Source organism: Cystoisospora suis (genome assembly GCF_002600585.1).
Source record: "Cystoisospora suis strain Wien I chromosome Unknown contig_2294, whole genome shotgun sequence".
NCBI lineage: Eukaryota > Apicomplexa > Conoidasida > Eucoccidiorida > Sarcocystidae > Cystoisospora > Cystoisospora suis.
Window position 1 is genome coordinate 12,150 of NW_027155093.1, and position 14,289 is coordinate 26,438.

At 44.6% G+C, this 14,289-nt stretch overlaps 1 protein-coding gene across 1 annotated transcript in view; it reads left to right on the forward strand.

Annotated features, from left to right (window-relative positions):
- CSUI_004818 (uncharacterized protein) overlaps positions 1 to 14,023 on the forward strand; it is a 16,181-nt gene extending 2,158 nt beyond the window's left edge. Inside the window, exons 2-8 of the mRNA XM_068065002.1 lie at positions 66 to 5,630; positions 6,434 to 6,706; positions 7,311 to 9,667; positions 10,720 to 11,063; positions 12,103 to 12,227; positions 13,058 to 13,298; positions 13,811 to 14,023. Coding sequence (XP_067923023.1) covers positions 66 to 2,543 — 2,478 coding nt within the window. The 3' untranslated portion in view covers positions 2,544 to 5,630; positions 6,434 to 6,706; positions 7,311 to 9,667; ... (2 more) ...; positions 13,058 to 13,298; positions 13,811 to 14,023. The remainder of the gene's footprint in view (positions 1 to 65; positions 5,631 to 6,433; positions 6,707 to 7,310; positions 9,668 to 10,719; positions 11,064 to 12,102; positions 12,228 to 13,057; positions 13,299 to 13,810) is intronic.
- Positions 14,024 to 14,289: the final 266 nt, after the last annotated feature.

Sequence of the window (14,289 nt, forward strand, 5' to 3'; positions counted from 1 at the left end):
ATCTATCTTTAATTTTTCTGTCTCCAATTTATCTATGATTAATCTATTTTGGGTCGTGTGTGTAGGACCCGCCCTTAGATCGAGTTCAACCGAAATGGTGGATGGACCTCGATGAAGAGAAGAAGAGACGAGAAAAAGAAGAAGAACAAGAGAAGCATAGCAATCCAGTATCACCATCCTCGTCTCTTTATCCATGTGTCTTCTCTTCCAACTCGTTATCTTTGTCCTCTTCATTCACCTGCGAATCCATCGTTTGCTTTCTTCCTACTCTTCTCTTCTCGTCATCTTCATCCTCGTCGTCGTTACTGTCGATCTTCTCTCTGTGTTCTCGACCATCTATTGATAGATCTCCCTCGCCATCTTCTCTCTCTCTGCCTCGCCACTTTCATCCTTCTCTCTTTGAAGATGATATAGGACCTGACGGCTATCCTCTCTTAATGCATGCGCGATTAAGGAGGTTCTGGCAACTCCAACAGCAGCGACAACTCCACGAGGAAGAAAAGGCCGGGGGGACCTCTTTTTCTTCTTCACAAAGTCTGCTTCGCCCTCTTCTTCAGAGTTTCAAAGAAGGACAGACACTGATACAGAAGAATCTCATGAAGATGGTGACCCCCTCTTCTTCTTCATTGTCGTCTTTGGTCCCTGTCTCTTCTCCTTCTTCTCAACATAGAAGCTTACGACCCCGTTTGCTGAGTATAGAAGGAGGAGAAAAGAAGGAGAAGGAAGCATCTGAGCCAGATCCGTTTTCACGACAATTTCCTAGGTCTTTCTACGCATCTCCTTCTCGTCTTCTCTACTCGACGTCCACACGGAGTACGGCTGTACCTACAGATGTGGTGACGACATCAAGTATGGTGGCGCATGCAAGCCCTATAGAGACAGGACCCAATGCTTTCGAAATGAGGGGGATCACGACCACCACAGACAGCGAAAGTTTCAAAGATGAAGAGAAAGAAAGAACTACACCGATAAGAAATAAACCTTCCCGCGAAGGGGAAGGCCACGAAGTGACGACTCTATCCTTCTCTAAAAATAGATCCTGTGACAGCCGTAGGAGCAGTGAAGGGGCTGATCTTCCTGCTTCATCCTCGTCTTTCTTCGCTCGTCTTCCTAGTCAACAGAAGGATCTTTTCAAGAAAGATGAAGAAGAAGAAAGGACCCGTGAGAAGACATCTTCTCCCACAATGATTGCGCCGTCTTCTTCTTCATCTGAAGAGAAACAAGAAGGAGAGAAGATCTCCTCTTCTCGGTCTCGTCATGCTGCATGCACTTTACCACCTTCTTCTCTCGTAGGAGTCGATTGCTTCAGGATGACCTCGACGTCTTCTTCAACTCCTGTCCCTTCAGACAAGATGACAAAGGGGGAGAAAGTCCATCTAATCAGACTCACATCGAAGACATCGTCTGCTTCTTCTATAGATACTTCGACTACTCGAGCCACATCCGCCTCTTCAGATCTTCCCTCTGCTATCCAAAAGTCTCAGGCGAAGAACTCGCCGTCGTTGTCCTTATCATCTCTATCGCAACTGCTACCTTCTCCTTCTTCCACATCATCTTCGCATGCATCTTCTCCTATGGTGATCGTAGAGAGAGGCGGAAAGAGAGTCATCTCTTCTCGCCCTCGCTATACACCTCCATGGAGACAGAACAACTCCTGGACTCATAAGATCAACTCGACTTCCTCCAGCGCAGAGAGTCACTTCCTTTCTTGCCATGTAGAGACCCCCTCAGGTCTCTCCTCATCCTTCCCAGTATTCCACGCGAAAGAAGCGGAAGACAAGGAGAGAGAGAAAGAAGAAAAAGAACAGAGAATGTCGAGTTGCAATGCATGCACGAGATCTGGCAGGTGTAACGAGTCCCGCGGGATAGAGAAGATTAAGACTCTTTCACCCCGTTGTTTCCCGTTAGAGTGGAAGAGTGTACGAGGAGATCATGATCTTAAAGAAAAAGAAGAAGACAAAGAAGAGAAAGAAGAAGAGACTAAAAGAGAGATGCATGAAGAAGGAGATAAAGGTACAGAGGAGGGGGTGAGAGAAGAAGCTTCTCTATCAGGCGTCGAGCAGAATAGAGCAACGAATGACCATAGAATCCAAAGGTTTCTCTCTCTAGATCTTCTTCGTCATGATAAGAAAGAAAAAGAAATGTCACAGACAGATGCCGTCTCTGCTGCTGTCTTCACGAGAAAGGAGATTCTCCAACTCCAAGAAGAAGAAGAAAGAAAGAGACAAGGAAGACGAAGAAGAGGAGGAGGAGAAGACAAAGAAGATCGAGGTCCCAGCCGGCACCAGCAGATCCATGCTATGAATACGTATACGAGACATGCTAGGATGGAAATGTCTTCTTTTCGCCCGCTTCTACGTTTATCTGAAAGAGTAGTAGAAGAAGATAAGGAGTATCGACACGAAGAGGAGGAGGAGGGAGAAGAAGAAGGGGTAAGAACCCCTTTAACGCAATCGACAAGTCTGTCCTCGTCGTCTTCTTTCGCTTTTACACCTGCCTACTCTTCTGGAGCGTCGACTTATCGAGGCGGGATGAGGCGATAAGAAAATGAAGAAACAGAGCAGATTCAAGAGAGGGATAAGAAGAGTCGAGGTCATGAAAAGATAAAAGTTGGAGAAGGAAACGAAAGAAAGAAAGAGTGAAGAGGAAAGGCAAGTTAAGAAAATGAAGAAGGCAGGAGAGAGACAGGAGAGACAGTGAAGGAATGAAAGAAGAGGAGAGACAGAAAGAACGAAAGAAGGAAAAGCTCTTCACTCTACTCTGCACAAGGGGCGAAATAGAGAAAGAGCAACTCCTTCTTCTCCACTGATTTGCAATAGGAAGAGCAGTAGGAGCAGATTTGGTCCTCGTGAAAGAGACTTCTTCGACTTCAAGCAGCTCTTTATGAAGATGATCTCTTTCCTTTCTCATAGAAGAAGAATAAGAAGAATTGTTTTATCTAGCTAACTCCCTTCCCCAGGGTCGCACCCTATAGAATCCTTTCTCTCTGTTTTATCCAGCTACTATCTGCCTACACACCTTAGAGTCATTCTCTTTCACTTTATATGATGATCCGACGTTTCTCTTCACACCTTCGCGTCTTTTCCTCTACTTCTGTCCTTTCCGTCTTTCTTGCAAGACTTTTTAAAATAGATAGACCTGGAGAAAGAGATAGAAATCTCCGTCTCCTCTTTCTCACGTGTCTTCGCTCTTCCCTCGTCAGTCAACGCTCCACGAGAGAGAGAGATAGATAGATGTTGTATGCTAGCGTATATACATATATATGGATAGATCCATATATGTATATAGATCGATAGATTTATAGGTAGATAGATAGAGAGGGCTGAAGCGTGTCCTACTATCCGTCATAGAGATAGATCGATGTGTCAGGTATATATCGTCCATTTGCCGTCAATCGTCAACTATCTGTCGAGAAGAGACGAATTTCCATCCATTGCATGATGCATGTATCCATTCAAGTCGTATGTATGTGCCAGGCATATCTACATTCCGATCAGATACATCGTATCTCTCCGAAGATAGACAAGAAGAAATCCCGGATTACATTCCTTCCCATCTTCTCGTCTTTGAAGTGAGTTTCTTCATTCATGTCTTTCAACTTTAGCTATCCGTTTATTTATGTACATATGACTCGAGAAAGACTCCCTCTTGATTTGAGATAAGCGGAATGTCCATACTTGAGAAGAGGAGAGGGAAAAGGAACGAGAGAAAGATGGGTAAACTCAACATCTCTGTATGCTAGGAGCTTTCTTATGTGTGGATGATGGGACTATCGTTCTTCATTTGCATGTCGAGCAAAGAATTTCTTCTATATCAACCGATCCGAGTGGTATGTAAAGAGGGACTTTCTCTGTACTGGCTGAGAGAATCAGCCAGTATAAGAAAAAGACGAAAAAGAAAGAAAGAAAGAAAGAGAGAAAGAAAGAGAGAAAGGTTGGTTGCCTCCCCGTCTTCATTTGTCTATCTGTTGAAGAGAAATCTCGTCTAGAAGGACTCATGTAAAGTGACGGAGCGCGATGAGGATCGTAGAGAGGGGGGTGAAGAGTGCGTGGCATGTATGAATGAACAGTTCAGGTCTATGTACAGACTTTGAAAGAGGAAAGTTTTCCAAGTGCTTGTCTGCATGCGGTCTCTCGGACAACGCCTCGGACAAGATACACACACTCTTTCTGACGGCCTCCTCCTTTCATTGTGATCTCGTCTTGTTCCCCTCGACCCTCTCTTGCCTCTTCTCTCTTCGCTTTTCTCTCTTTTCCTCTCTTCTGTTCCTTTCCTTTTCTCTTCCCTTCCCGTCTCTTTTTATCCTCTTCATCTTCTTCCTAAACACTTTTCTACAGAGAAGATCCTGCTTGTTTTGCATCAGTTTTGGAACAAGGGGTGAGGAGAACAAGAAAATGAAGGGAGTTAAAAGAGAAGAAAAAGAAGGTGTAATACGACTCCCCCCCCCCTTCAGCCTGTCTTTTCATAGAGAGAGAGATAGGCAAAGAGACGGATGGATAGACACCCCTCTCTCCGTTGAGGAGTTGCCAGACCCACTCGAGCCACTCAGAGATTTCCCTCCTTAAGAACGCGATCTCCTGTAGACAAGGAGAGGGATGGTGTATCAGAAGAACATCGATAGGATAGAAGGAGAAAAAGGGGAGAAAATCGAGAGGAAAAGACGGAGAGAGTGGATGGTGGAAAGAAAAGAAGGTTGACAGAAGAGAGGTGCGTATAGAGAGAGTTATGAAACAATCTGAAGATAGTAAGGAAAAGCACTCCCCATTCATATACATACGTATATAGATATAGACCTGTAGATAGGTACACGTACTACGAGAGATATCTATAGAGACTATGGATCTATGAGGTTTCATGGACAACGCTATGTCTATCTCTCTCTCTGTCTATAGAAGCTTGCTAGGGTGTACGTAAGAGAATGTACCTCTCCCTACATTTCTCTCTTCTCTATCACCTCACGTCACGGTCGTTCCTCCTTCTACTCCAGGTCGTGAAGATATATATATGTAGCGGCCTTATCTCTAAGATACGTCGATACTCTTCTCCTTCTTGTTCCTTTTCCTATCAACATCTATCGTTCATCATACATAGAGACGTGAAGTAAGAATGCTCTTATCGAAAGGAGCTAGTCACCCTCTTATTCGATTAGGCTGCGCATGCATGCCTTCGCTATTTTCTGTCTTTTGAAGAGATTGAACAAGAATGAAGATGAAGGAGCGAAGAGGAAGAAATTCTTCTCTGAAAAATGAAGAGAAGTTTGAATCAAGGACAAGCAAAACAGAGAGGTTGCAGATGTCTCCCCTCTGAGAGTTTCAACACCGTCCGTCTATCTTCGGTAGACCTAGATGCCTTCCGCATGCAAACACCCGAGCAGCGGGCTCCAATTATAGCGAGCTAGCTAGACCCTTGGGATGTCCTGTGTAGGGGGGGGGGAGAAGCGTTTCTTGAAGAGGAACTTCTCACGGATAGGTCACTTCTGCTCGTCCTTCCTTCTCTCTTCTTCACGTATCCCACTTCATCCAAATAAACTAGGGTCGACCGTCATGTTCTCCAAAGATTCTTTAGTTCGTTTTTCGAACTCCCACTTCTGTGAATGAGAGATCTTTGCGATCCCTTCATGATGCACCAAGGTGAGAAACCTCTGTTTCTCTCTCAAATGTAAGCATTGATAGAGGCTCTATGTGCACGGCATACACTCAAATAGCTATTGAGAGGCATCAAGATGGAACGAGAGAAGATGACTTCTGTATATCTTCACGATAGTCGTTCTTCGGCATGGCGGGTTGAATCGATTCGCCATACCATCTGTCGTTAGGACTACCAGCGGAGAATCGAACTAGATGACATGTGTCGATAGCAGATAGATGTCTCTATTGTAATTCTTTCCTGTTGCTGTTTTCAATTCTTGACGGCTCACTGTACATACACCCCGAGTTGTGCGCGGGCCCGAATGAGCTAAGGCGTCTTGTCAAATCGTGGACGCAAGAAGGCCAGTCTGTCTGTCTGTCTTCTCCAAGAGGGTGGGAGGGGCAAGAAACTGTATATGAGAAGAAAGACTTCCCCTAGAGAAGATATCTACCTATTTATCTACCTACACCCGATGATCTTTCTGCGGTTTTGACTTCCCAGCAGAGCATGTATAAGGGTGGATAGACTTGTGTATAGAGAGGTGAAGCTACCTTCATCGTAGGTTCTACCGTACGACAAAGCGTAGACAAATATCTTGATAAGAATTCAAACATCTTTGTGTATCTTTCTTAATCTACGAGAATCTGAAACACATCTAGTCATAGCTATCTCCCTGTATATACGTACATATACCACCGAGACCACGTATATATCTATCTATCTAAATGTAATCTTCTCACTTCTTTTTCTTCGTCTTCTTGTATGTTTCCTATGGGTATCTTGATTTGCTCCTGTCGTGTTCAAGAGGAAGAGATGTTTGAAAGCAAGAATCGAGTCGTACTTCGACTACAGAAATGAGAAGTTCTGGAGTGAGAAGAATGACGTGGAAAAATGGACGTCGATATTCTCGAGATGAGGAAGTTGTTGGAAATCAAGAGTCATCGAGAGCTTTTTTGACGAGGTGTACATACAGCCAAAAAAGACACTGACCCTTCAGAGATGGAGGGCTGGAGATAGAAGGATGAGAACGAACCTGCTTGCTGTGAATTCCTCACGAAAGAAAGAAGTTATTTTTCAGGCAAGACGTGGTGGTGGTGGTGGTGCAAAGATGTCTGGAATCGCAGCTCAGGAGGTTGCATGCCCCTCTAAAAGCACAAAATGTCCGCATATCTATATCAAGGGGAGGAGGGGAGGAGTTGAGATAGCCGGGTGTGTTTGGCTAGGACAGAAGAAGGAAATGTAACGACAGCATGGGAGATGCAAGATGCTTTTCCCATCGATTGTTCTCCCGACGCATGCATCGATGCATGCGTCGGGAGAACAATCGATACTTGGAAAAAAACGGTACTCTTGATCATTCCCCGCAACAAGAGGCTTCTTCTTCGCATTCTACAACGGAGAGACCTTCTATACATCTAACTTCCTAGCAGCTAGCTAGACAGGAAGGTCGATTAGGAGATCAGAATCTCAACGCTAGCCTTCTCTCCCTTCTAGTTGAGGTGTACACGCAGGTGTACAGACACCTCGACAGAAGGAGAAACATCGATACACCGGTGACCTGGTCATTCCTCCATACACCTCACCTCTTGCTCATCTCCCCTTCCCATACTACCTTCTCCTTCTCCATCCTTTCCTTCTTTCTCCATTCTTTCTTTTTTTCTTTCTTCTTTTTCTTTTCGCAGGGAGATATCTTCGTCGCTCCTCGGAATGGGTTGCTTCAAGAGCCGTAGTATCTCTTCTTTCCCCAATGCCGCTCTGCAATGAAACGAGAACTGTGAAGAGAATCTACTCATCTACTCTGTCTTGTCAACGAGAAATCTCCATTTATCCTGGGCGGAAAGAATGTACAGTCTCTACTTAAAACTCCTTCCACGCTTGAAAGAGCGAAAGCAGAAAGATGCATTCTCTCTCTCTCTCTCCTCTCTCTCTCTCTGTCTCTCTAGAGGAGGTCTTGTTAGGCGATAGTCACATGAGGGAAGAGCTCAGGCATCAGGCAGAATGGAGAAAGACTTTCTTCATTTCCGCGCGATGGGAGAAGAAAGGAATCTCTTCCTTGTGAGGAGGAGGAAAGGAGAAGAGATTTTTCCGCCGAAACAGAGAAAGATGAAATACTTAAGACGTGCTCTTTCCAAAGAAACTCCTCATCATGGCAGTGCTCCTACTATACAGTCAGGTCTCCCGACCTCTCCTCCTCCCTCGGTCTCTTCTTCTCCTTCTCTCTCCTATTTTTCTTCTACTTCTTCTGCGCTAAGGTCTTATCCTTCTCCTTCTTCATTCCTTCCTTGTTGTCATCATTTTTCTCTTTCTTTCTCTCCCCCTCGTCAGTTACTCCATTCTTCTCCTTCTCTTCTTCATACCTCTGTCTTAGCATGTTCTTCTGGCTCACTTATTCGCTGTGTCTTCACTCCTGTCTCTCTCTTTTCTTCTCTCTCTTCTCTTGTCATAGCTTCTCCACATACACCACGGACTCGGGTGTCTGTACACCTGCTGCCCCGTAGTCGATGTTCTTCCTCTTTTTCTCAACTAAGAGAGTTCGATGGAAGTCCTCTAGCTGATACGGAGAGACCACGACTTGAACGGAGAAGCCATCGAATGGTTTTCCCGGCTTATTTACGGAGAAGAAATGAAGGTTCATCTTTCTACTCGATTTCTCCGATTCCTGGACACCATCTTCCACCTTCTTCTTTTTTTCTTTCTCTCTCCCCATGTTCTTCGTTGTCTTTCTGCTCTTCTTCTCTCCTTCCTGCTTGCCATATCTCTTCTCTTTCTTCTTCTTCTTCTTCTTTCTCCTCCTTCTTCTTCTCTCCCCTCACTCTACCTCCGAATCGCTTCACTAAAGCCCACCCGCGATCCACACTCTCTTCTCCCTCTTCTTCTCCCTCTTCGTCTTCTTCTTCTCCCCCTTCTTCTCCTCTTCTCTGTCTCCTTCGCGTATCTCCCACAGAACCACGCCAGCACACCTTCTGTCCTCAGGCTGAACTTCCGCCCGTCACTTTTCATTCTTTCTTTCCGTTTCTCACCTCCAGCAGAAGATTCGCATGTCGAGAAAAGTCTACAAGTGCATGCAAGAAAGAGTGCCAGCGTGGTCTTAGCTCAGAAGGGAGAGGAAGAAGGCATTCGAAGGTCTATCTCCCTTCTTTCTTCAAAGACTCCCCTAGTACTACTACTACTACTTTGCCACTCTTAGGAGCGACGCTAGAGAGTCAGGGCGAGGAAGGAGAGAAAGACCCTCCGGATAAAGACTCGACAAAGCCCCGAATCTCTCAGATTAAGGATAGAGGTGTACAGCAAGCCGGAGAGGAGAAGAGACTTTTTACGCGACTGCAGAGTATGAATGAAGAGGGACAAGATGCAGAAGAGAAAGAAGAAAGAGAAGGAAAAGGCTTGAGAGGAGGTGTGAGAAAGAGAGTGGGGGATCTTCGCTTATCGATTGATAAAGAAAGAGAAGAGAAAGCCTTCGAGGCATTAAGAGAAGAAGTGTTAAGGAGACTGAAGTGCTTACATGATGTCTCTTCTTCTCCATCTTCTGTGGGAAATGCAAGTCTTTTTCGATCCACTGCTGAAAGAGTCGTAGAACCTTTCCTTTCTGCTCTCCCCTTTCAACCCCGAGACAACATACATTCACACCAACAATGCGAGAGAGAAGGGAATAGGCCATCCATACCTCTTCCAACGAGGCTCCTCCCTTGTCCCTCTTCTTCTCCTCCTCCTGCTGCGAGGAACCCTGTGAATTCTCTCTTCTCTGCGCCATCCATATCCTCCTCTTCTTCTCCTCCTGTGTCTCCTTCGCGGTCTCCCGGAGCTCCTATGAACTCCTTTCTCTCCCCTTCATCTTCTTCCGTCTCTCCCTCTCCTTGCCATAGAACATCCCCCTTGTCCTCTGTCTCTCCTTCTGCTTATCCATCCTCTTCTTCTTCTTCGGCTCTGCGGTGTACGGGGTATGTAATGATAGAAGAAGAGATGAGAAATGCCTCGATGAGAGAAGAGAGGGGAGGGAAGAGGCTGTCGAATCCACTTGAACTTCGTATACATGTCTTAGGTAAGAAGAGAAGAACGAGCTAAGCTCTTCTTTCTCTGTATATCGTTGTCTCGTGTAAGGCGGCTATTCGGTCGATAGAATTATACTAGGGATAACATACATGCATCTCGATACTACTAGAGGACTGACGTGACTTCCTCTAATGCAGCAGGGAGGGTAGGATAATCCACCGGCGTCAATCACTACTGAGAGAGGCGAGTCTCTCGCATGCAAAGAGAAGACACAGATGTCTCTTTCTTTTCTTTTTCTCTTTTCTCCCAATTCCTTTCTCGCTCTCATTTCGCCCTTGTTTTCTATCGGTCTCTCTCTCTTTCTCGAATCTCTTTAATCCTTTCTCTCTCTTCTCGTCTCTTTCTCTCTTTTCGTGTAGACTACGAAGGCTGCATCAATACTTGCCAGATGTTCTTTCTTTCTCACTCTTTCTTTCTTTCTCACTCTTTCTTTCTTTCTTTCGGTGTCTTGAACTCTTTCCTTGCTATTTCTCACTGGGAGAGTAGACAAGAATGGAGGGAGGAGCACATCTCTCCTCCTCTCCTAAGCTTTCAAGTCGATTGCCTTGTCAGTCACATAAGGAATGACGTCATACATCATACAAGTCTACATAAATCTGCATATACACTCATTGCTATCTCTCTCTCTCTCTATATGTATACATATATATATATATATGTAATAGTTATGTCTACATGTCTTGACTTATATATGAGGAGAGCCCCCATTCCTTTGCTATGTTACTCTAAGCCCCTTGTTGCTAGGCTCTGTGCGACTTTTCAGATCTCATCCTCTCTTCACTTTAATTACCGAACTGACGCATCATCAACTTCTCTATTTTCTCTCTCTATACATACATATCTTCTCTTCATACATCTATACCTTCTTTCTCTCTCTCTATGTCCCTTCTCTATATCTATCTTTACAGCTCGATAGAGAGACACCTAGCTAGACAGCGAGTAGACACACCCTCATCACCTCGTAAGACATTTAGGCTGCGCTATCCAGACATGTCTCAACTCACTATCTCTTCTTTCTTTGCCTGTGTGACTGCTTCTCAGAACACCTAGGTCTCGCCTCCTCTTCTTCTTTTTCGCCTTTCTGTCGCTTAGATTTTAACTCTTCTCCTTTCTCTTCTTTCCTCCAAGAGACGTTCGCGAGCCTCCGAGAGTATCTTCTCTCCTCGATTGCATCGTCTCAGGCGAAGGACAGAGGAGAAGTCTTTCATGCAGTCGAGGGAGAGAAAGAAGAAGAGAAGAAGAAGAAGAAAGAACTTCTCTTGTCGACGATGAGAGGCCTCTCGCTGCTTCATCTACCTAGATATCTTCATGAAACGTCTCTTCTTTTCCTAGATATGATTGAAGAGCAGTATTCCCAACTCATACCTGACCGGGCTCTATCTGATGTATGTCAGTAGTAGCTATATCTCGATGTATCTCTCTCTATACACACACACTATCTCCCCCTGTCCTTTTTCTGTCTAATACACACATAGTTGAGAAGAGGCTCTTGCCCTCTCTTAGGGGGGAGATTCTCTTGTTGGTTTAAGAGGCAGAAAGCTACGATCGACGAGGGGTCTTCATGAAAGGACTAGATTCTCCTGCATCTATATCGCGCTGCATTCTTTCAGATATAGATCTACATGTGTAGAAAGCAACATACACCTCCTACCATAGATGAGTCTCTCTCTCCCTATATATATAGATATACATAGATATAGATATATAGATAGATATAGATAGGTAGATATAGATATATATATAGATAGATATGTAGATATGTGTATAGATCTATTCCAGAGGCATCAGTTGTGCGTCGGTGCTCAAGCACGACACTCTGGTAAAGCTATGTATATTTATATACATTTATATATATACAGGTATGCGTGTCTATCTGTCTCTCTTTCTCTATCCCTGGAGATGTAGAGAGAGAGACAGAGAGAGAGACAGCAGGTCCTGTGAAGGTGCCTCGCCTGTCGCACTTCTTCACACCTTAAGATTTCACTGTGCTCCCGGGAGATTGGAATGATGCTCTTTTTCTTCTTTCTCTGTCTTGTCTCCTATCGTTTTCTTCTGCGTCAGAGTAGTCTTACTAGCAGCGCGCTTCATAGGTTTGTGTATCCACACAAGCACCCTGATAGAACGTGAAGGAATGTCTACTTTTCTTGATGCCTCCATTAGAAAACACAAGAGGCATGTCCTCCTTCATGTCTCCGTCTCCTTCATGTCTCCGTCTCCTTCATGTCTCCGTCTCCTTCGTTCATTCTTCGTCGAAAGTCTTGCCTTTTGTGTCTGGTCAAGTCATGGATCTTCCTCGCCATCTCTGACAGAGAGAGAAACTTCTTCTTCCTCTTTTTCTTCTTCGTTTTCTTGATCTCTTTGTGTGTGACCTTGAAGAGACTTGGATGTCTTTCTCTGTTCTATTCTTGCTTTCGTTCTCCCCAGGCTGATCTAGACATGCTCGCAATGGCTTGTCACTTCCTATTTCTTTGTCGTGTCTCCTGCATGGAGCTACTTGATCTTCTTATCTCTCCTGAATATCTCTCACGTCTCTCTTCACATTCCCTGTGGTAGGGAGAACATAAAGGAGGAGATTCACCTCACAGCGACTTTCCTCTTATCTAAATAATATCCAAGTCCCTCTTTCCATGAAACAATAGGCCTATCTCTTCTACACCTCTATACATCAGCATATGGGTCGAAAGAAAAGAACACCCTCGGTAGTATTGAAGACTTACGTCTCGCCTCTCTTCTCTTCAGCTCGCGCTTGTGAGACAGGAGGAAGGCCTCATGTGTCTTCTCCAAGTATGTGTTCTGGGAGGGTGCATATAAATATACGTATATATATATATGTATATATATATGTATTTTTATATGTAGATATATATACATGCATATGTATATATATTTGTACCTGTATGTACACGCAGAGTTTGCGTGCCGCAGTCCCCGCACTGCTTTCCTCTATAGATGTATATGAATGCATATAGATATATATATATATATGTAGAGAGAGAGTGTAGAGAGATAGTGAGATCTATATGATGAGTGTCACCTCTAGTATAGTCGACCCAAGTTGGCGTGTGCGTCTATTAGATCTCTTCACATCAGTCGTCTTTCATAGGTGTCCTCATCTCACGCTTTCCACGCCCTTATTAACAAATCGAAAGGACCTACGCCTCTCTCTCTCTCTATATATATATCTCAACATATGGAGGTGTGTACGTCCCGTACATCTTCACAGACATGTGCACCTCGTATTAAGTGAGACACACGCAGCCAGGCCAACTCCCCTTGACGGAGACATGTCTCGATATCTCTCTCTGTCTCTTGGGCTTCTGTTTCTCTTCATTCTCTGTCTCCTACGCTTCTCATGTCTTTGAAATCTCTCCTTTTCCAGCTCCGTTTTAGATGCTGTATCTATCAGCGAAGACGAGCATGCTATACTTCAGCTACGCGAACATTTGCCTCTACTCGAAGAGAAAGAGGAAGACCATTCATTCTCGTCAAAGAGAAGAGACCGCTGCATGCCTTCTCCCCAGAGGAAAGAAGTCTTAGATCGACAAGTCGCTGTGAAAGCGTTTGCTGTCCTCGCCAAGGCCTTCGATGGAGAGGTCGACCTTGCAGAGGATATTCTCCATGTAAGGGCTAGCATTCTTGTTCTTCTCCTAGAAGAAGAATAATTCAAGATGAGAGATAGATAGGCAGATAGATTGAAAACATGCAGAGATGTAGCTTCTTTCATTCTCTTTTCCTAATGAATCTTCGCTCCTTACAGAACTGAGAAAGAAACGGCTCTACGCTGTCCACCCAGTCTTCTAATATCTATCTATCTTTAATCTATCTATCTATCTAGATCTATCTATCTATCTAGATCTATCTATCTATCTATCTATACAGGAAGCTGTTCTCCTCTCTCCCCTCTTGTGTCTTCCTCTTTATAGATATCTCTATCCGTCCCTCTACATCTATCTGCAGCCTGCATCATGCCCTCCATGCATGTCTCCTCCTTCCTGATCTTCCTCTCTCTCGAGGGTCGTCTTTTCATTCTCTCTCAGTGAGAACGTTGTATCCTTCTTCTTCTTCCCCTTCATGTCTGCTTGTTCTCCTTTTTCTTCTGCTTTGCTTAACTTGTATGTGTCTTTTTGTGTAGAAGTTTCTTCTCCCTCTCCAGAGTGAGAGATGGTCGTTGCGCCACTTTGGTATCTATACTCTCTCTACTCTCCAGCTAGGCCTTAGGCATTTCATGAGAGCTAAGGAAAGACAGGCGCTCGATCAGACGAAGAGTCACGCAGAGACACAGGAAGAAGTGCATGCAGGGGACGAGGTGAGCCACAAGAAGAAGAAGAAAGATAGCAATTCCATCATAAGACATAGATCCGATAGAGAGACACTTCCAGGGAATACAAAGGAGACCAACAGTGAAGGAAAGCCAAGTGAAAACGCACGCTCGCGTCAACATGATCCTTCTTACACCCCATCTTCTTCTTCTTATAGTATCTCTACACCTTCTGCTTCTTGTCGCCATAAGGCTTCGGATCTAAGATCCTCGCCATTATCTTCTTCTTCTTCTTCTCCTCCTCCTCCTCCTACTCTTACGTCTTCTTCTGCTTCTTCCTATTACAACGAGGA